A 23240-nucleotide genomic window follows, 5' to 3' on the forward strand; every position below is an offset into this window, starting at 1 on the left:
GCACTCTGCCAGTCTGTAACTTTGTTGTCCCCAATGTCTGTTGCTTGACCTTGTTCATATGAACAGCCATTTTCAGGATGGAAGCAACCTGATGCTCACTGTATCCCTCTGCCAGTAAAGCCAGAATTTAACCCTTCTTTTCCTCACTCAAAGCTTTTCTTTGCAACCCTTTTATCATGCTGAATAGTTATTTAACATTTATACTGTTTTTGCAATCCATCTGGTCCTATTGCAAGAGGATAGTGATGACCACAGCAGTGGTTTTATACTTTTCCTTGTTACTTTTATACTTTTCAGGTAATCACCAAATCAGTACCTTATTAAGTAAAATTGTGCCTGTGTAATTTAACAGACACTGTAATGGAATGGCTGCCATACATGTAGATATGCTGATTTAAGAAAAATTAGGAGTGTTTTTTCCAGAGCTGTATATACAGTGGGGAGAACAAGTATTTGATACACTGCCAGTTTTGCAGATTTTCCTACTTACAAAGCACGTAGAGGTCTGTAATTTGTATCATAGGTACACTTCAACTGTGAGAGACGGAATCCAGAAAATCACATTGTATGATTTTTAAATAATTAATTTGCATTTTATTGCATGACATAAGTATTTGATCACCTACCAACCAGTAGGAATTCCGGCTTTCACAGACCTGTTAGTTTTTCTGTAAGAAGCCCTCCTGTTCTCCCCTCATTACCTGTATTAACTGCACCTGTTTGAACTCGTTACCTGTATAAAAGACACCTGTCCACACACTCAATCAAACAGACTCCAACCTCTCCACAATGGCCAAGAGAGCTGTATAAGGACATCAGGGATAAAACTGTAGAACTGCACAAGGCTGGGATGGACTACAGGACAATAGGCAAGCAGCTTGGTGAGAAGGCAACAACTGTTGGCGCAATTATTTGAAAATGGAAGAAGTTCAAGATGACGGTCAATCTCCCTCTGGGGCTCCATGCAAGATCTCACCTCGTGGGGCATCAATGATCATGAGGAAGGTGAGGGATCAGCCCAGAACTACACGGCAGGACCTGGTCAATGACCTGAAGAGAGCTGGGACCACAATCTCAAAGAAAACCATTAGTAACACACTACGCCATCATGGATTAAAATCCTGCAGTGCACGCAAGGTCCCCCTGCTCAAGCCAGCGCATGTCCAGGCCCGTCTGACGTTTGCCAATGACCATCTGGAGGATCCAGAGGAGGAATGGGAGAAGGTCATGTGGTCTGATGAGACAGAAATGGAGGTTTTTGGTCTAAACTCCACTCGCCGTGTTTGGTGGAAGAAGAAGGATGAGTACAACCCCAAGAACACCTTCCCAATCGTGAACCATGGAGGAAACATCATTCTTTGGGGATGCTTTTCTGCAAAGGGGACAGGAAGACTGCACCGTATTGAGGGGAGGATGGATGGGGCCATGTATCGCGAGATCTTGGCCAACAACCTCCTTCCCTCAGTAGGAGCATTGAAGATGGGTCATGGCTGGGTCTTCCAGCATGACAACGACCCGAAACACACAGCCAGGGCAACTAAGGAGTGGCTCCGTAAGAAGCATCTCAAGGTCCTGGAGTGGCCTAGCCAGTCTCCAGACCTGAACCCAATAGAAAATCTTTGGAGGGAGCTGAAAGTCTGTATTGCCCAGCGACAGCCCCGAAACCTGATGGATCTGGAGAAGGTCTGTATGGAGGAGTGGGCCAAAATCCCTGCTGCAGTGTGTGCAAACCTGGTCAAGAACTACAGGAAACGTATGATCTCTGTAATTGCAAACAAAGGTTTCTGTACCACATATTACATTCTGCTTTTCTGATGTATCAAATACTTATGTCATGCAATAAAATGCTAATTAATTACAAAAAATCATACAATGTGATTTTCTGGTTTTTTGTTTTAGATTCCGTCACTCACAGTTGAGGAGTACCTATGATAAAAATGACAGACTTCTACATGTTTTGTAAGTGGGAAAACCTGCAAAATCGGCAGTGTATCAAATACTTGTTCTCCCCACTGTACAGTGGGTATAGAACGTCACCACCCCTCTTTCAAAATGTTCACCTTTTGTTGCCTTACAGCCTGAAATTTAAAACTGTATGGACCATCTTTTTTTAATTCAAAACAATCAGTAAAATGTTTGTTCTATGATATGTACAACTCCTAACCCATGACTTGGTAATGGTCCATCAAAATTTCATTGTTTATTTTAGGACAATAATGCTTTGAAACATTTCATGGCCTTTGGTTTATGCCATAATCTCAGTAAACATGCCTGCTGTATGTATTTGCTGGATTCAGCCCATACTTTTGGTAAGTAGTGCCACATTTTTTTAAACGGTATTGTTTACACAAGCACTATTTGGCTTTTTTACATATTTTTGGCACTGAATGATATCAGATCTTAAACCAAAACCTACTGTTAGATAAAAGGGAACCAGAGTGAACAAACACAGCACTGTGGAACAAACACAGCACAAAGCAAAGTTACGTTCACTGAATTATTTTGCATGAACTGCTCATTTGGGGTATTGCCACAACATCTCAATGGGCTTTAGGTCTGGACTTTGACTGGGTTACTGTAAAGCAAAAAATGTATTGTTCTTGTGATATAGACTTCCTTATGTTTTTGGATTATCGCCTTGCTACGTGATCCAGCTGACTTTCAGGTTCAGCTCACAGATGGCCTTACAATCTCCTATAGAAATCTCTGATACAAAGTAAAATGAATGGTTCCTTTAAGGATGGCAGGTTTTCCTGGTCCTGATGCAAACAAAGCATCTTCAAACCATGACAAGGCCACCACTATCACACTTCAGCCACCACCATGCTTGATATAAGATTCTTAATGCAGGGCTCGGCAATAACGATGGCCTGATGGCCCCAGGCCAGTAAAAATTCAAGCTGTGACTAATAAAACTATCAAGGCACTGTCCTGATCAGGCCACTGCAAAAAATATTTAGATTGAAAAATCATCATTATAAAATCAAAATCCTCTAGTTGTTTTGTATTCTAGCACACACACACAACTACCTTCCAGCTCCTTTTGCACACTGTTGGACAGTCAATAGTTGAGCAGTGATGTGACGTGTGGCTATCTAGTATTTTTATTTTTAAACTTGCGTGAGTCACTCAATTGAAAAAGGGCACAAGGATAACAACAAGCTCAAACATTTTTACTTCAGTGCAAGAAATAATTGACCTGTTTCAACTTCGATGGAACTCAGATACACTGTGTTGTCAATCGTAAGTTCCCGGCTAGAGTGGACAAATGTAGATCTTTTTACAAAGGCACTGACAACTTTCGCAAACAGTCCCTGACCAGCCATGCCAATAGAAAAACAGCACCTGGTCTGCATAACAGCCAAGCGGGTGGCTGACAATCCGTCTTGGTGGTACTTGGTGGAATATTTAAATACAGATGCCCATTGGGTGATTGCACGATTTATAGCAACTGCATACCTCATAACAAGCCATATGTATACGCTGTCCGCTCGCTAGAGCTACAAAGAGACATGCTCTCATTCATGTCCAACGAGAGCCAGCAAATCCTGGCGAACAGCGGGCGGAACTACTCTCGGACACAAAATCTCCCAGCGACAAGCATCACTTTGTCTCAGAGAGTAGCTGTGCCTGCTGTCGCTGTGATTCGCTGTCTCTCATTGGAAATGAGATGCAAAACATCTGACAGGGGCCAAAAACTTTTTTTATGGTATTGTATATGTATATTATATCAGAGTAATGCTGAATGTCTTATTTTGCTTTTTAATTTGCATGTAACTTTTTATCTCACTCTTGCACCTTAAAATGTATTCCCTTTCTCATCGCTCCTCAGGGTTGTCTAGATCAGTTGGAACTGGACACTCTCTTTAACCCTCTGTCCCTGAGGAGTAACCTGTACCAACACCTGGTGACTAGAGAAGCACTGTCCAGACCGTCATATCCCTACAAAACGCAGCAGCACCTCCGCAGGGACCAACCACGACCAGCAGCACAACAGCCAAAACAGGTAGTTATGCCTGAGACATCACAGCAGGCGTTGGCAACTTCAGTCCTGGATTTCATTACTATTTTTTTCTTTTTGGGAGGTTTCTACTGGCTAATTATTTGCGCTCACATGTCATTGATTTGAACCAAGGGGGCATAAAAAAATAAGTGTTTCAGCCCTCCTGGACTGGAGTTGCCAACTGCTGCAGTACCAGGATGACAGGTCTTTTTTTTTTTACTTTTTTTTTTTTTTACAGGAGGGGCTTCTCTAGTCTGGGTAGTACCCCTGCACCACACACAGGTTTGATTGACTAGATTTATTTGAAAAGTGGATGTGCCCTGTTGTCTAGTTTAAATATGATACATTTGTTGATATACCTCAGGTAATCAGTAATCAGTAATCACAAGAATTGTTTTGTGAAAGTTTTTAGTATATTAAGGAAGCATTGTTTTTCGGCACAGAGGTCTGACCCTTGGACCTTTGTCAGCCCAGGACCTCTATAAATGTTATTGTCTAGGAGTGTTGACTAGGAATGTTTATAACATGTACCTGACTTACACTAGTTTACTTTCACTAGATTCCTAAGAAAATCAGACTTATAATGCCGCTTCAGTAAATATTTTAAACAGTGTTTTTAACAGTGATACATTTGTGGGTTTCCCAAACAATCCACTAGGTGGTAGTACTATATACAGTTCCTCAGAGCCTTTAAGAGTGAGAGAGAAATTGCTTGGTTTGGGAGAGACAGAGAGGGAGACAGACAAACAGACAGACAAAGATAAAGGGGGGTGGCTGAAAAAGATGGAGGAACTGAGAAGAGGAGATATATAGAGAGAAAGCAAGCAAATTAAAGTGTAACGTTATACAGTGTGCTGTATTTGCATTGCAGGAGACCTTATCAGTGATGACTCGTATAGCTAATCATTACACATGAAAAAACACACAGTTGGAGTGAATCCACAAAATGAACAATACAATTTCAATCTCTCGTAAGGTTAGTTCAGCTGTCCATCCAAACACAAAATATTGTTTCCCTGCAATGAGTACAAGACACAGTGAGTTCATAATACGTACTTCCCACACTAACACATAACCAAATGAACTGAAAAGGAAACACAACGTCCAGTATTATTAGTAAGGTCCCAACACTGTGCTTGGTCAGGTCACATAGTCAGGAAAAACTGCCTCTTCCTACTTCCTATATAGTGCACTACTGCAAGAAATACCCCTCTCCTTCCCCGTCAGCAAAATTCCACTATTTTCCTTTTTCTTGTTTGTGTTTGCACCCTCCCAGCAGCAACAGTGTGGTCAGTCTCAGAGGGGTAGCAGCAGGGTGAGAGTGGCCGTCGCACCCTTCCCCTCAGCCCCGCCTCCCCCGAAGATATCCCGGCTCGCCCTGACCACGAGTGGCAGCTCCCAGGCCACCGCAAAGCCACTGGGCTGCTGCGAGGACCACGATCGACTCATGTTCCTTTGAGTCTCATGACAGAAGGGCAAACCTGAGACCTTCAACATGGAGCGGTTTCGTAATGACCACATGCGAAGTAGGCTCACAAACAGGTTTTTGACAACCAAACAAGTTTGACAAGCAAGTCCCTTCATCTTGAGATGGAGGTCAACACTCTAACTGAACATATCCAATGAACTTAGCAAGGTCAGCCCTTAGGACCTCTACGTCAACAGAGCACCACATAGGTTCCATTTATTCAGCCACACTCAAGTAGGCAGAGCTACGCAGAAGCAGTGCTAACGGGGTACAAAGTTTGCTGATGAGTCAGCGCCACTTTAACTGTTAATATGGTAATGTGGTTCCTACAGTCGGTACAGAATCAAAGCTGCTCACGCACACAAGCTGAAGTAATTACACAAACTCACACACACACTGAAGTAATTACACAAACACACTGAAGTAATTACAGGAACACACGCTGCAATAATTACAAAAACACACACACAATGAAGTAATTACATGGACACACACACCCAAATGCAAATAAATAAACTGCACTAAGAGTGAAATGTAACCTATTAGATTGTGAAAAGGTTTTTACTGGGGTGTTCAACTGTTTAACAACTATAAGTCTGCCCACACTATGTGTATGTGTGGCATAGTAGGTAAAGTTTTCCTAGCTGGCCTATTTAGACTGCTGAGGCAGCATTAAAAGCCAACAATAAAAGACAGGAGAAAGAATGAATGATTAAAAAAAGGAAGCAAGCCAGTTGGGGTTGTGCATGAAAGCACGAGATCAGAGAAGGAATTACACTTCTTCGATGTGTAAACGGAGGCATTGTGTGTTAGAACACACAGTCTTAACACACAGCCTCCCAGTGCTGGTCAAAGCACCCTGTGTGATAAAGCAGAGTGACGATAGGGAAAAAAATAGAAAAAGAAGGCGAAGTAGAACTGAAGGAATCAGAGGGGGCCTCTATTCGGTCAATGTGACCACCTCAGACAGGGTGGTTTCCCAAATGACATTATAATTCCTACTTACTAGGCTCTGGTCAAAAGTAGTGCACTAAATAGCAAACAGGGTGCCAGTTTGGTTACAACCAAGGCTTGTTATCTAGGACGAAAGTAAGCTGCTTCAAGACAGAGATGGAGGGGGTTTAGAGGCTAGGACCTCTGAGTTCTATATGTGATGTTGTCAATGGATAATATGCCCAGTCAAGGGTGTCAGTAATGCACAGTTTGTAACACATGCACATGCTGACACTTCTAGTTAGACAAATATTCACACACTAATAAGGTCAGACACACATTCAGACTTGCGTGGTTAAGTGAACTCCCGCTATTCCGCTAGCACACTGAACTCTTGCAGCATAGAACGCGTCACAGTGACAGCCCTGCATTGTGATGCAATGACATTGTGATGTCACACCGGACTTGGAACGTTTGTAACCCGCGTCAGCCAAACGTTAAACAGGCTTCTGCTATTCCACAGTGTCATGGCATTGTGAATTTGTAAGGTCACAGTACAGAATATTTCTCTCCTACTTAGCTAGGGCAAGCAGTGCCCCCAGATAGATGCGATGAAGACGTCAATGGATTGGGGCATAAAAGAAGAACACTGTCATTGGTACAGTCAAAAACCTCCCATTTGTACAAAAACAATATAGACGTGATATCTTAAGCGTTATCTATCACAGTGTCTTTCAGCCACTGGTTGGCATTACATTTATTTTGTTTGGGTGGAGTTTCATTAACGTCATACACTGCATCACTATCCTAAGCATATTACAGTTTGGAAACCTGTCTTTCACCTTCTTTTTTAAGCCATGTCTATCTTGACTGACATTTAACTATTCTTTCTGTCTCACAAATATTGACACTTTAATAGTGAAAAGGTCAATAGTTTCAAAACATTTGACAAAGGTCCTGTTCCATCTGACTGTGAAAGTGGATGCTGCCAACCAAAAAAAAGAAAGTTAATAAGATTAATGTTTCGTTTCCTTGTTAGATTATTTAATTAATCCCCAATAGTCATTTTAAATATAAGGTGTGGTATACATGTTGTTCTGAAACACTGATGTTTTTAATTGTATTTAACCAAACAGTTCAGCTTAAAAATATTTATTAAAACATTAAGTTCTGTTTTGCAGTCTGTTCTGTTTCTCTGGTCAGATGTCACAACAAAACAACTTCTGGAATTCTAAAACTTCTTCATTCAAGTATATACAGTACAGAGGAATGCACCTTGGTTCCTCTTTCTATATTAAGCCTTCTCTAGACCACCAAAAGCTAAATATAGATGTGGTGGGGTACGAGTCAGTTTCAGAATGTGAATGGCAGATTATGTGGTTAGACTCAAGGTCCCTCGCATCTTGTCCTGTCTAGAATGGCCAAGTGTTGACACTCAAAACACAATGTGCTAACACACACACATCAAATCTGTTTATTCTTCAAGTGAATTGGATACCACATGTATAAACGGTTCTTAACATTACAGTGCTTGGGCACAAATGACCTGAAGCACACAGAGCCATGTTAGTTCAGAGGGACCTTGTATCGTTTTTACTGGACTTCCTATTTTTACAACAGTTCCTGTTTCAGGTTAGCGCATGTTCATGGTGTGTGTGTGTGTGTGTGTGTGTGTGTTTGGGTCGGAGAGGACAATCACAGGAAAAAACAATAAGGGGGGAGGGGGATGCTGTGCAGATTTAGAGAAGAAGACGGGAACGGAACGCACATAGGAAGCTAATGTGGTGCTACTACCCTGGGTCAACAAGACAGCTCTACTCTCCATGTCTCAAATCCATTCAAATTCATAGGAAATATTGATTTACCACATTTATCTCAACATAATGTCATTTTAAACATATCGTTAGTCAAAATGTATCTTCCAATAAGAGAGTTAAAGGAGCAGTCTTCCTTTGCAACATCCATTTGTTGCCACATGAGTGTGCCCATCAGAGCCCAAAATATAAGCATGTTTTACTCCAATGTTTGTGTACAAACTAAATGTTTAATGGTACAAGGAGGGAGAGCTTTGTTATGGTTTCCACTGCTGATGGAAACCATAACAAAAGACAGATAACGCTTCTTCTAACAAGGGTGCATTTTCAAATTTCCAATATTCCCCTCTATACTGTACTCAATATCTAAGTGGCTCCTCTTTTTGAGTGAGATTATGGCTGACAAGTGGGAGGTAAAGAACTGCTGCAAAATACAGCAACAAAGAGCAAGTTACAGACATGTTAGGGCACACAGTAAGACAGATATAGACAAATGCATGGGAGTGGCTAATATAAAGAGGGTGATAAAATTTAAGTTACAGAACAATGCCACAATATATAGTCAACTCAAGAAGTATTGGCACACTTAACTAAATTGGGCATAGGTTAATACAAACAAGAAACCAGGCAAGCCTAGTTCAGCCGGCCCGCAATAAAAAGCATTGATCCCCATTGCCTTCCTGAGATTCAGACCCGGGTCGCCACATGAAAGGCTGTGTCTTTAATCACTACGCTACAGAGCAATACTTTTTGCTGGGTGTTGGTATAGCCTCTTGACATTATATAATTTTGTCACAAAATAAACACACCAAGTTTGAATATTTTGTTAGACACAATTAACCATTGTGTTAAACTGAGTAACGTTTCTTATTAAGTTTACCCTCCACCACAAATTGCATCTTTGAACTGTACGGCTTTTGCCACTGGCTGTTTTAACAGCTTATTAGCCATTCATGAATGACATTGATACAATAACTACTGTATCAATATAGGTGACAATAACTGACATTCTCGTCAAGTGAAAAGACGAGAGAATCGTGTAGTTAGCAAAGTTTTGTCTATCCTGAACAAGTCCTTAAACATAATTCACAATCCACCAGAAATAGTTGCACTTAAACAGTAAATAGTTTCATTTTAGGCTTTCTTTAACATAGCTACTGTAGGTTGTAGCCAGCTAGGTTTTTGTCTGTCCCGAACAAATCCTCTTTTGCCACTGGCAGTTTTAACAGCTAATTAGCCATTCGTGAATGACATTGATACATTATCTATCAATATAGGTGATCATAACTGACTGAAGTGAAAAGACAAGAGAAACCTGTAGCCAGCAAAGTGTTTGTTTATCCTGAACACTTCCTATTATTATAGCTATGTCACCTTTTTACTGTGACAGGAGTCAAACCCAGGACCTGTTGTTCTGTAGTCCATGTCTCTAACCACTACACTATTTAACAATTGGTAGTCATGTAAGTCAGTGAGTTATTCAGTCAGTGACATTGGCTCTTCTAGGCCGGCTCTGCTTAAGTTTCATAGGTTTCTCCCTAACTATCAATATTTCATGAAGCATCCACTGGAGTGGATAACAACATTTAGCCTTTTCTTGTGAAGTCAGATAATGGTTGGCACACACTTACGGAGGGATCTTGGACTATTCCCCCATGCAGCACATTGCAAGACCTTTGATTGTCATAGGTGTGAGGTGAAGAGGTGACTCCGGGATGCTGGCCTTCTAGGCAGTTGCAAAGCAAAGCCATATCTCAGACTGACCAATAAAAAGATTAAGGGAAAAAAACAGACACTGGACAGAGGAAGATAGGAAAAAAGGGCCAGCATCCCAGAGTTGACTCTTCACTGTTGACATTGAGACTAGTGTTTTCCGGGTACTATTTAATGAAACTGCCAGTTGAGGACCTGTGAAGCATCTGTTTCTCAAACTAGACATCCTAATGTATTTGTCCTATTGCTCAATTGTACACCATTCTGTGAAGAGAGTAGTACACAGCATTGTACAGTTTCTTGGCAATTTTTCAAATAAAATAGCCTTTATTTCTCAGAATAAGAATAGACTGATGACTTTGAGAAGAAAGTTGTTTGTTTCTGGCCATTTTGAGCCTTTAATCAAACCCACAATTGCTGATGCTTCAGATACTCAACTAGTCTAAAGATAGTTTTATTGCTTCTTTAATCAGGAAAATAGTTTTCAGTTGTACTAACAATTCACCACATAGGCTTTTAAATTGATAACCTTGGATTAGAAAACTCAACATACCATTGGAACACAGGATTGATGGCTGCTGATAATGGACCTCTATAGCCTATGTAAATATTCCATTAAAAATGAATAGCATATGTAAATATTCCATTAACTTTCTAACTACAATAGTTATTTACAACATGAACAATGTCTACAGTTGTGGTCAAAAGTTTTGAGAATGACACAAATATACATTTTTAAACTGCTTCTGTGTCTTTAAATATTTTTGTCAGATGTTTCTATGGTATGCTGAAGTATAATTACAAGCATTTCATAAGTGGCAAAGGCTTTTATTGACAATTACATAAAGTTTATGCAAAGGGGCAATATTTGCAGTGTTGACCCTTCTTTTTCAAGACCTCTGCAATCCGCCCTGGCATGCTGTCAATTATCTTCTGGGCCACGTCCTGACTGCATAATCAATGCTTGGAGTTTGTCAGAATTTGTGGGTTTTTGTTTGTCCACCCTCCTCTTGAGGATTGACCAGAAGTTCTCAATGGGATTAAGGTCTAGGGAGTTTCCTGGCCATGGACCCAAACTTTAGATGTTTTGTTCCCTGAGCCATCTTCTTAGGCCCATTTGTGAGTGAGCCCACTCCCTTGGCTGAGAAGCAACCCCACACATGAATGGTCTCAGGATGCTTTACTGTTGGCATGACTGATGGTAGCGCTCACCTTGTCTTCTCCGGACAAGCTTTTTTCTGGATGCCCCAAATAATCGGAAAGGGGATTCATCCGAGGAGATTACTTTACCCCAGTCCTCAGCAGTCCAATCACTGTATCTTTTGCAAAATATCAGCCTGTCCCTGATTTTTTTTCCTGGAGATAAGTGGCTTCTTTGCTGCCCTTCTTGACACCAGGCCATCCTCCAAAAGTCTTTGCCTCACTGTGCATGCAGATGCACTCACACCTGCCTGCTGCCATTCCTGAGCAAGCTCTGCACTGGTGGTGCCCCAATCCAGCTGGTCCTTTTGTGGCAGGGCTGAAATGCAGTGGAAATGTTTTTTGGGGATTAATTTTCATGGCAAAGAGGGACTTTGCAATTTATTGCAATTCATCTGATCACTCTTCATAATATTCTGGAGTAAATGCAAATTTCCATCATTTAAACTAAGGCAGCAGACTTTGTGAACATTTATATTTTTGTCATTCTCAAAACGTTTGTATCTGATCAATTTGATGTGGACATTTATTTTTTTCTTTCATATACAAGGACATTTTTAAGTGACTCCAAACTTTTGAACAGAAAAATCATACTACTTAATAACGTTTTGTGTTTGAGAAATTGTGTTGAAATGCTTATATTTAAGCCAAAAAAGATGACTGATTGTTTGTTGTTCATTTGTTGTATTCACTTTTGCTAAATTTCATCAAGGGTGCCAATAATTCTTGAGTTTATATTGTTATGTACTATATTTGCATTATTTAACTATGCATATCTTAAGAATGTGCGGTTTTGGCACCTTACCCCATTAAGTAATCAGAATGGGGCTGCAAAATACAGCCAATCTTGCACTCTCTCTCTCACACACACACACACACACGCACACACGCGCACACACACACACACAGTCATCCACACGCAAAGGGGTTAAATTCATATGGCAGCTTGTCTGTATATCAAATGGTATAAAGGTCAAGGAAGAGAGGAACATAAAGGCTTCCCTGTTCAATATACAGTGCATTCAGAAAGTATTCAGGCCTCATCAATCTACACAAAATACTGCATACAAAGCAAAACACATTTTTAAATTTTATTATTTATTAAAAAGAATTAAACAGAAATATCACATTAAAGTATTCAGACCCTTTGCTATTTACACTAGAAATTGTGTCCCCTCTTGAGTTCCTGGCTCCACATGCTTATCAGGTTGTGTGGGGCCCCTCAATAGTGGATACCAACTGTTTGTGATACAGTAACTCATATAGAACCAGATAAAAGTACCACTCCACTAACAAGAGAACAGAACTAAAATACATGTTTATCATCAGGTACAGACAGGCTTCCTCACAATGGTATGTTCCAACATACGGTCCATGGGTCTATTCATAGAGTCTATGACAATCACATAGAAAACTCCTATCAGGAGATATGGACAGGGTGTGTGGGGCTCATCAATAACGGACCCAGCACCACATCCCATCTTTTGTCCTTTGCTCAGAGTTAGTAGGCACATATGTGTTGTGTTAAGTTTCTCATGCCAATATTCTATCAAAGGGTACCAAAATATTTCTGCAGCATTGGAGGTCCCCAAGAACAATGGTCTCTGTATCTTTCTTAAATGTAAGAAGTTTGGAACCACCAACATTATTCCTAGAGCTGGCCGCTCTGCTAAATTCAGCAATCAGGGGAAAGGGGCTTTGGTCAAGCAGGTGACCAAGAACCTGACTGTCATTCTGACAGAGCTCCAGAGTTCCTGTGTGAAGATGCGAGAACTTTCCAGAATCCCACCAGGCTTTTTATGGTTGCCAGATCAAAAACACTCCTCAGTAAAAGACAAATGATAGTCTACTTGGAATTTGCCAAAAGGCACCTAAAGGACTCAGATCATGAGTAACAAGATTCTCTGGTCTGATGAAAGCAAGACTGAACTTTTTGGCCTGAATGCCAAGTGTCACATCTGGAGGAAAACATGCACTGCTAATCAACTGGCCAATACCATCCCTAGGGTGAAACATGGTGGCAGTATCATGCTGTGGGGATTTTTTTAGTGAGACTGGGAGACTAGTTCAAAATACTGAGTAAGGGCTCTAAAAACGTATGTACATTTGATCATTCAGATTTTTATATAAAATAGCTAACATTTCTAATAACCTGTTTGGTCATCATGGGTAGATGAGGAAAAAATGTATTTTATTTTGGAATAAGAGATAAGACAAATAATTACAAAATGCATGACAAAATGTAGAAAAGGTGATAGGGTCTGAATAATGGTATTAAACCAATGATAGGCAGCAGATATTACACACACACATGCACACAAAATACATAAAAGTGCTTAAGCTATGCTGATACATAGTGTTCTTTAAATAATAGTTGTGTGTGAATCAGCAGCATGAGTGTTAACTGTTAACGTGATCTAACAGTTAATAACATTGATGGCATAATATTTCTAGAAGACCTGTTTTTTGTTGTTGTTTTTGTCAGTTCCTAACGACTAACTGGTACCATGGGCCATGAAATTGACTTGAAGGATTCCTTCCTTTCTTTTCATTGTGGAGTTCTGTTGTTTGGTTGCCATTAGCAACGGTCCAGGGACGCCAGCCTTAGCGCTGACATGCCATGAATCTCAACCAAGACTTCTCAGAAAAGGGTATAAAAAAGAAAGAGAAAAAAATAAGTCATTTGGTATGTGGATGAATACTGGCTAAATTAACAAAATGTCTGGTTGGCTGTGGTAGCAGGCACACACTGTTCTAGGCCTTTTCCTGTCTCTGTCTCTCTGTTTTCCCCCACCCCTTTCTTCTCCCTTCTTTCATTCTTTCCACCTTTTTTTTACCAAAAAACCGTCCCTCGATTTCTCTTTCATAGCTTTTTTCTCTCTATTTCTTCACTTTCCCTGTATTACCTTTGGGTGTTTTTTAGATACCCCTCCACCTTCCATCTTTCCAAATCCCAGATCTGTCCATGCTATTGCTCTCCTGTCTTTCAATGGGCACCTGCAAACACAGTGTTTCAGAAGGAGGAACAGACAAAAAAATACTGTTGTTTGCTTGGAAACCACTCTTGTCCCTTTGAAAGACAGTGAAATATTGTCCCCTTGAGACTACCTGAGCCATTCTACAGGGATAGTCTACATGTTTTATTTTCTTCTTCAGACCAGTAATGTGTAATGCAATTTGTAACTGTTTAACAGTATTTTGGACTTTATGGAAAAGATGAAGAGCACTTGTTGGTCTGCATCACCGAATTCTCTAGGTTGCAATATATATATTTTTTTTGTTTCCCCATTTGGTGACTGCATTTATGGTAAGTGCTGAATGTTTTAAATGTATATTGCCCATTAGCTCAAACGTTTGACGAGATGGATTGAAAGGAGCCCTGAATGGAAAACATTAACTATAGTGATTTTTCTCAAATGTTTATTAATATCATTACCATATTTACAACACAGCGCAGCTGTTTTGACGTACAAAAACACACACAAAATGCAAAATATTAGTTTGTAAAGTTAACTGGAGGTCTCTTACAATAAAAAACTGTATATCCCAAATGGCATCCTAATTACTATGTAGGCCACTACTTTTGCACGAGGCACAACTATCTTGGAAATAGGGTGCCCATTTGGGACATGTACAAACAATTCTGTGAGCATGTAAATCTCTATTGTGCTACTTTAACAAATCCCCATCTCCAACAGTTGAGTCTCATAGTTTAGACAGGGCCGTCAAAACAGTATTTGCTCTTAAATGTTTCTTTGAAAGCTAGATATTAAGAGCAATGAGCATTACATCATAGAACAGTTCGCAAAGCAGTGCAAAAACATGTTATAGGCATTCCTTTAAGTGCATAGTCAACACAGCTAATCAATTCTCCCACTGAAAATGGAGTTCACTCCACTTACTGCAAGCCACACAAGTATTTCCAGCAGTTATCCAACTTCTGAGAGTGCATCATCTCTAGGATCCACAGGGCTCCTTTCAGAAGTAGTGGATGAGGGAAAAGGGTGCCAAGTGGAAAACAGTCACTGTATGATCAACCTCAAGGTTTCGTTGGCTAACTTTCCAATGTCCATATTTGCAATTGAATTTTCTGTGGGACAAGTCTATTTGTTTGGAGGGAACCATGTTTTTTAGTCATATTCCAGGGTTCATTTTTAGCCCTATCTACAGATCTAGGACCAGCCCTACCCATCCAATCCAGAGCATTAGTGAGAAAAATGCTAAACTACCTCTGGATCAGCATCTAGGGTCTAATCTTAAATGTCTCCCAGGTTGTCATAGATAATATCAGGGGATGGCAAGCCGCTGTGGGTGTACCAGGCATTGGATGGGGTCTTGTATCGAGACACTTTACTGTAGAGCTCAGAGTTCCTCCCTCTCCTGCTGCCTTCCTCTCCTGCCCCAGCCTTGTATTCCCCTCCACTGCTGTTATTATTGTTAAAGTTGTTTGAACTTCCATGCCCGGTCTTTCCCAGAGGCAGAGGCACAGGTTCCTTCCGAGGAAGAGCAGCCACATTGGGCTTAGGGGCTGGCTTTGGGGGCCACCTGACACCACCTGGTCCTCTATGGAACGGAAGTTGCAGTTGGGGTTGTTTTCCATAGGGTGGGACCAAGTAGCTGTCAGTAGCCAACTTGTTAAGCCCCTCGTTGGGCTGTAGAGGAGGGTCTTTTGCATCGCTTCCTTTGGTTCTCCTCTGGGGGTCTGTTTGAGCCTTGTCATAGAGTGGTGCCACTCCAAATCCTGTTCCCAAAAAAACTCTTTCTCTGCCCTCTGGCTCATCATAGATGTGTTCCATATTAATGCGTGTTGTCGATGATGTTGCTGTTGCTTCTGCCTGCCCCCCTTGCAAGTGTATTTTCCCTCCACCTCCCTCCAGCCCCACAGCACCCACCCTCGTTATCAAATCCAAAGTGACGCGATCATAAAGGTCTGAATAGAGAGGCTCGGGCTGGCTATTGCTTTGGATACGACCACCAACTCCAGTAACGCCTCCCTCATCACTGACAGGGCGGATTCGAGGGACAGGAATCGGGGCATTTGGGGAAGGGGATTTTAGGGTGTCCACAGGGTCGGAGTAGAGGTTGTCACCAGGAGAAAGAGATGGGGCGCGAATGCAGTCTGCTGGTTCAGAGTACACGCTCCCTAGTTCTTCTTGAGACATGAGCGCTCCTACTCCTTTACCTGAGGTAAGACAAAAAAATCTGTTTAATACTATTCACCCTAGATGGGACCAAAAAACATAAAACAATGAAAGTACTTAAAACCTGAAATCTACAGTACAAATACAACAATTAGTTTTTATGTATTTTTATGTATTTTTATGTATATTAGGTAAGAAAGTGGTGGAGAAAGGTTAGAGTTAGAGTTTTTGCTGAAAGAGCTTTTTGCCAGATTCTAACCCACACTGCAGCAGTACATGCACACCAGAGGCAGCCCTAGTTTTCTGAACAACCAGGTTACATTAAAATGAGCAAGAAAATAAAAGTGCACTAAACATGATGAAAGACAAACCTCTAGACATTGGCGAGCGCGGGGGTGTTCCCCCCACTCCTATCACCAATGGTGGTGGCTCTGGCAAACTCCTCCCTTTAAGGTTCTGAACCTGGCTCTTTCCTCCATCTCCCTCTTTCCTCCAGAACACACCATCAGCCGATCCAGGCTTACTCCCTCCGGAACTGGAATCGCCATCTGGATCCCGATTACTACTACTGCTGTCAGCTACCAAGCCACCACTGGTGCGTACTTGGGTGAGTGGAGGACTGGGTTCAAATTCAAGGCTGGTCATTTGGTTGCTGAGGTGGCGCTCCTCAGCAAGGACTTTCTGCGATTGGATAGCCTGCTCAACAATCACAAAGATTTCATTGCCTTGCTTTGTCTCAAATGTGAAGTTCCCCGGACCAGAGTCACAGCGCCGGCCAGCTTCAAATGAAAACATTACCTGTAAGAGAATAACAAAGAAACAAACACAGCAATGTTATACAACATTATTTACATTCTGAAACTTGTCAGTCTATTCTTGTTCTAAGAAATTAAGGCTATTCCATGTGAGAAATTGCCAAGAAACATCCTGGAGGCGACACCATGATGCTGGCCATAGTAGTGTATATCAAATATTATACAGGATGCATCGTGCCTAACAACGGCTCTTAACCATGGTATATTGGCCATATACCACACCCTCTCAACCCATATTGCTTAAACATACACACAATGTGACATCTTAAAGGTGACCACAGACACACATACAGATAGAAACACATCTAATCCTAATACATAGGAACATTAGAATGTATGGTTGACGTATGTCAGAGTCTGTGTGTGCATGAACCCACTTTATCTCGTCCGTATCTCCTCAGTAGTTTGTATGGCCACACCAGTATGTTCGCCTTGTTCTTTGACGTTTTCAGTATGAGACTTTCCTTGTCGGCTTTCAGCCAGTAGGTCCCAGACAGACCACAGCGCTCTGAGGCATCAGTCCGCTGCACAGTCACCCAAAACTCATTCACTGTAGGAGGAGAGAGAGGGGACGGTTTAGGAACAGAATCACCAACCTTCTGAACAAGGACGGAGAAAACAGGATATTTGTGTGTACAAGACTAGCCTCAGTACTATTCTCATACAATGTACCAATTTAAAGGGGAAAGGGTTGATCTGAGACAGCCAGATAAAAACAATTCTGGTCTAGCTTGGGGTTTGTGGTTTTTAATGCATCTTCACTGTGACCTTTTAAACAAAAGGTTATACTGTGTTGCCTCCTCAAAATAACAGTCGCTGTACAAAGGTCAAATTCAACGTCTGTTATAGTCCTTCAACCACCAAATACATAGCTTTTGTACCCTACCCTCTGTAGCTGACTGCACAGTAAACCGACTCTCAGGGGTGTGTGAAATAGAGGGAGTGTTAAAAAAATGTACCCTCTTCTCTGCTGTAATAGATGAGATTCTCAGCCATCTGCATATCTGTCTGTCCCCCATTGGAATCAGGCAAACTACTATGACTTCCGCTACCCCCCTGAAAGAGAGAAGAAGAAACAGTGAGAGGGAGAAAGCGAAAGGGGATTAAAGGTTAACTGCTTCAGTTATTGCAATAATATAGACTCAAATCCTACTTTTAAAAACTTACAGAAACAGAGAAAAGCATATAATGAAACACAAAGTGTCAGAATCTTAACTCGCACAATTTCTAAAGATCTTATCTTCCCCTTTGGACTTAGTTATTTGTAACCAATATCCATCCTACAACGCTGTGAAAACAGAAGACTAGAAGGAAAGGACATCAGCGTAGGTGCTGACAGACACACAATGACATGTCTTACCCCAAAGGCGATCTCACACATCTTTTCCACCCACTCCGTACTGATGCTCTTCTCTGCAGCAAACACATGTGTCTTGTCATTGGTCTCCACACAGAAGGCAGACATGTTGTCTTTGGGACATGCTTCCGTCATGGACGGGAGTATTGAGATGCACTCTGATAGACGGATAATCTGAAAAAAGATCAGTGGGTATATGGGAGGAGATGAGTCAATTCATTTTCAGTAGGGGCGAAGACAAACGACTGAGGAAGATTTCTTTAATTAAAGTATTAAAGATAAACTTATTTCCAATGTGGTCCCTGGTGTCCGAGAGAAAAGTAGGGATATCAGGCATATGAAGCTACCTTTTTGTCCAGTTTCTTGGTATTGGGCTTGTCACTGGCCCCGCCCCCAGAATAGTCATAGAATTCTAGTCGTGCGATGCCATTCTGACTGGCTGGATAGAGGACGAACCAACTCTTCTTCCATTTCTGATGAAGAGCAATAGAGAGAGAGTGAGGGAAAAAAAAAATATATATATATATTACAAATGATTGGTCAGTTGCCATGGTACTTCCATCGATCGGAACTCTTAAAGGAGTAAGTACAGAGACAAAATTATCTTGGCACAATTAACAGTTTATTTGCAAATAGAGAGACGCATCAAAAGCTTACAGAATAATCCTCAGAGGAATCTCTAAAGTAGATACAGTTAAAAGGGGTGTGGTAAGATGCTGCCCATCCGTCCTATGAAAATAAAACACATTCCTTTTGTTCTATTACTACCTAGGTTTTAACCAAGGGGCAGGCTGTCCTCCCCCACATGGGTAACCTTTTCAACTCTGGGAGAGGACTCACAGCATCTGGACAAACTCTGATGGGTTATACAGATTTACACATAACCCTATAATCTGCTGATACCAGTCAATAATGACCCTAAACACCAGATCCCCCTCTCCTACATTCCTTTTCTTATCTAAACATGGGGACTCAGTACCTTTAACTAGTAACCCATTTATACATGTATAGGACTAAGTATACATCAGTTCAAGAATTTCCATAACACAGTCCAACTACAAAAGTACAAACAGCTTTAAGCAGACGCACATTTGGAACAATAGTCTGAATCAATAGTTTGAGTCATTATTGCTTACTTTGTTCATTTGGCCACGTCAAACAAATGCAGTGTTCCAAAATTCATATTATTATCTTAGCTTTTGACGTCTAACTACATGGAGAGGAAGATTTGTCCTGAATGAAGAAAATTATGTAATTGGTTGACTTAATTCAGAGGGCGGAGCTTCTGTCTAAACCATTAACTTTAGATTTGAAATGCTTAAGGAAAAGCACTAACCATGCTCAAGTCCTCTGAGCATTCAGCCTATTTCAAATGCAAGCTGTATTGAGTCCATAAATCATATTAACTGCCTTCATTCTGCCTTATGCAAGAATGCATGCGAGGTTGGGATACATGGCTAACATACCACAGAAATTAGCTGTTCTTAAGCACAAAACACATCATGGAGCGAATGGATACATAGCTACATAGCCGTGGTGTATTGGCAATATAATGCAAACTCCAGAAATACCTTATTGCACCAGCAGGCTCAGGAACAGTTTCCCATCTACTGTAACCCTGCTGAACTCATCACTGTGGCCCATCACTGACCATACGCCCTCCCCTGCCTCCCAGGGACCCTGTGGCACTACTCCCTTTGTACTACTCTGACACTGCCTTGCAAAGTCTGATAATGAAAGTTTTCAGTTGTTACAGGTCTGTGTCTACCTCAGGGACCTCATTGCTGCTATCTCTGCATCCCGGTTGCACATGCTACTTTACTCCTTGTACACTTAGAATTCCAATCGATACCCGCAGAATTATCATCCCACTTGAAACATAAACTATACTTAATACTTTTCTGCCCTCCTCTATTTGCCTTCATTGCACATTTACACGTTTCCACATAATCTTAATACTTGTAAATACCTCTATTTGCACTTCTGGTTAGATTCTAACTGCATTTTGTTGTACTGTTCAATGACAAAGTTGAATCTAATCTAATTGCTATTAGAAACCGGTTACCAACACAGAACAGTAAAGCATTTTGTGATGTCATACCCGTGGTACTTTCAGCCAATCAGCATTTGAACCAGTCAGTTTATATTGTAGTCTATATCTCTGGTTTAAATCCACTAATATGCATTGGGTGCTATCATGTAATGAGTTAAGAACACACTATAAGTAAAAGCTCCCTCCACTGCTAGGTTGATATGTTGCCAATATCCAATTAGTACATTCAGTATAGCTCAAATGGTCAGAATGTTGTCAAGCTCAGATCAGGATCACACCCTATGTAGGACGGTCACAGAGTCAAAGAAGCAATACAGTCAGCAGAAGCATCTTGACACTGGTCAAACTTCAGCAGTTGGGCAGTTTGATGTGTAGTGAATTTTGAAGGGGTGTCCGTAACAGTGTTAAGAACATAGCCTCAGCTTACTTCACAGCTGTCCAGTACTCTAAATCAAATAAAATTATTACTTTTGCAAGAAAAAAGGTTCAGGCAGTGATTAACTCAAACCTGCTATAGTAATGTATATACAGTTTCTTTATTCATATATTCATCAGCCCAAAGTCTTCATATTCTAAAATGTGAAAGCATTAAAGAGGTCACAAATGAATGATTTCAGGTGATTTGGTAAACATACCTTGATTACTTCTATAGATTTTAATGTAGTGGTGGCAAAGGTTGACCATTGTAAAGGCTCTAAAAAAGGATTGATCTTCGCCCCAAAGATTTATTTCATGATAAGGAACAATCCAGCTTGCCTGTTATTCGGCTTACGCTTTTGGAAATTGGCCTTGCTTTGCACACTCCCCGTTAAAACATATCACGTATTGAAGAAAAGAAAGACTGTTTAACATAGAGCAGGAAATGCCACTAACTAACCATTTTTGATTAAGCTTTCTGAGCAAGTATTTGAGTACAATGTTCAATGTAGGTCTTATTTTAGGGAACTTGTTCTCAAAGAAATGTGCTGGCCAACCCCCTACTGGGCTGTGGGAAGAGCCTTAGCCAAGCTTGGCCCAAAGTGTTCTTGATAAGAAATACCCCCAATAATGACTGTAATAAACTATTATATTTGTTCTGTGTAAACGAGAGCGTCCATAATATCACTTACTAGCAAGTTCATTGTGATAACTGTAAGGCTCCTGTATACAATAGCTGGTCAAAAACAACAAACTCAGTGAAGCATGGAACATCCAGAAACCTATGTATCATGTATTAAGTTTGTCTAGTTTTTGTCATAATTAACTATGTTACTGATATTCATAAATATCGACCATGGTGTAAGTTATATTATAGTTGTGCCCATAAGTTTGCATATCCTGGCATAAATTGTGAAAATGTGGCATTGATTTTGAAAATATGATTGATCATGCAAAAAAATTAATAATATTTAAGGATAGTGATAATATGAAGCCATTTATTATTACAAAGCTGTTTGGCTCCTTTTTTTGGCCCTGAGCAAAAGTTTACATACCCTTGAATGTTTGGCCTTGATACAGACACACAGGTGAAAATGGCAATTAAAAGGTGAAATTAGTGTCTGTGTATAAAGAGTCAATGAGTTTGTTAGCTCTCACAGGGATGCATTGAGCAGGCTAGATACTGAGCCATGGGGAACAGAAAGAACTGCATAACAAGGTAATGGGACCTACCATATAAAAAGATATCCAAAGCCCTGCCAATGCCAGTCAGTACTGTTCAATCACTTAAGTGGAACATTCAGGAATCTATTGGCACACTGTAATTTGGAGTGACAAGACCAAAATAGAGCTCTGTGTTCACAACCATAAGCACTATGTTTGGAGAGGGGTCAACAAGGCCTATAGTGAACAGAATACCATCCCCACTGTGAAGCATGGTGGTGCCTCACTGATGTTTTGGGGGGGTGTGAGCTCTAAAGGCATGGGGAATCTTGTGAAAATTGATGGCAAGATGAATGCAGCCTGTTATCAGAAAATACTGTCAGACTTTTTTTTCTTTGTTGCCATGTTTTGTTTTATGATTGTGCCATTCTGTTATGACCTACAGTTGAATGTGAATCCCATAAGAAATAAAAGAAATGTGTTTTGCCTGCTTACTCATGTTTTCTTTACAAATGGTACATATATTTGCAGTTTTCTGCAAATATAAATGTCTTAGTATATATGTAACAGTAATCCTGCTGTGGCATTCCTTATGCACTGTCCTCTAATTTGATGTGATTGAAGGACGCTCACAGGGTTGAACCAAACACAAAGTCTCACAGAGACGATGCACAATCGCATAGCTTGTTGACATTCCTGGATAGGGAAACTCTAAAATGAACCATAACGTTGTTAGTAGTATGGAAAGGCAGTTCACTGGCAGAACACATTGTTCCTTGTGCTTGCTCCTAAAAACTTGACATTTTGCCAGTCATTTTTGAAGCAGTCAGTAAGGAGCTGTCATTCCCAATTCTCACAGGGGGACTACAGTTTTGAATGCTAAATTTTAGTCAATGAACCATACTTGTCACATGTCCCACTTCTCTAGGAGTTTTGTGGGCATGTAGCAATGGAAATGGCATCTTCCATGGATCAGTTGTGTCGGTAGGCATATTGCAGTGATCCTGGCAGATCTTTATGAACTTAATGATAACAGGGATTGGTTTTCTTGGGGGTGTCCTTCAAGCAAGTGGAAACTACAGCCTGTGACAAGTACAGGTTGAAGATATCTGTGAAGACGCTGGCCAACTGGTGGCACACACTCTAAGGACGTGCCCAGGGG

The 23240-nt window shown here is 40.9% G+C and overlaps 2 protein-coding genes across 5 annotated transcripts in view; one reads left to right on the forward strand and one right to left on the reverse strand.

The window, feature by feature from the left end:
• m1ap (meiosis 1 associated protein) overlaps positions 1-5888 on the forward strand; it is a 108123-nt gene extending 102235 nt beyond the window's left edge. For 3 of the 4 annotated variants that reach the window (XM_020043131.2, XM_034290380.1, XM_020043132.2), the window contains 2 exons: positions 3833-4006; positions 5280-5888. In XM_020043131.2, the coding sequence (XP_019898690.2) occupies positions 3833-4006; positions 5280-5462 (357 nt within the window). In that variant the 3' untranslated portion in view covers positions 5463-5888. Of the gene's footprint in view, positions 1-3832; positions 4007-4241; positions 4282-5279 lie in introns of those variants that run through there. The other variant, XM_020043133.2, reaches the window with a different exon arrangement.
• Positions 5889-13301: 7413 nt separating this feature from the next.
• dok1b (docking protein 1b) overlaps positions 13302-23240 on the reverse strand; it is a 34539-nt gene continuing 24600 nt past the window's right edge. The window contains exons 2-7 of the mRNA XM_010887664.5: positions 18792-18917; positions 18448-18618; positions 18047-18143; positions 17465-17637; positions 16644-17070; positions 13302-16313 (exon numbers count right to left, since the gene is read on the reverse strand). Of these exons, the coding sequence (XP_010885966.2) occupies positions 15388-16313; positions 16644-17070; positions 17465-17637; positions 18047-18143; positions 18448-18618; positions 18792-18917 (1920 nt within the window). The 3' untranslated portion in view covers positions 13302-15387. The remainder of the gene's footprint in view (positions 16314-16643; positions 17071-17464; positions 17638-18046; positions 18144-18447; positions 18619-18791; positions 18918-23240) is intronic.

Source organism: Esox lucius, chromosome 24, assembly GCF_011004845.1.
Source record: "Esox lucius isolate fEsoLuc1 chromosome 24, fEsoLuc1.pri, whole genome shotgun sequence".
Taxonomy (NCBI): Eukaryota; Metazoa; Chordata; class Actinopteri; order Esociformes; family Esocidae; genus Esox; species Esox lucius.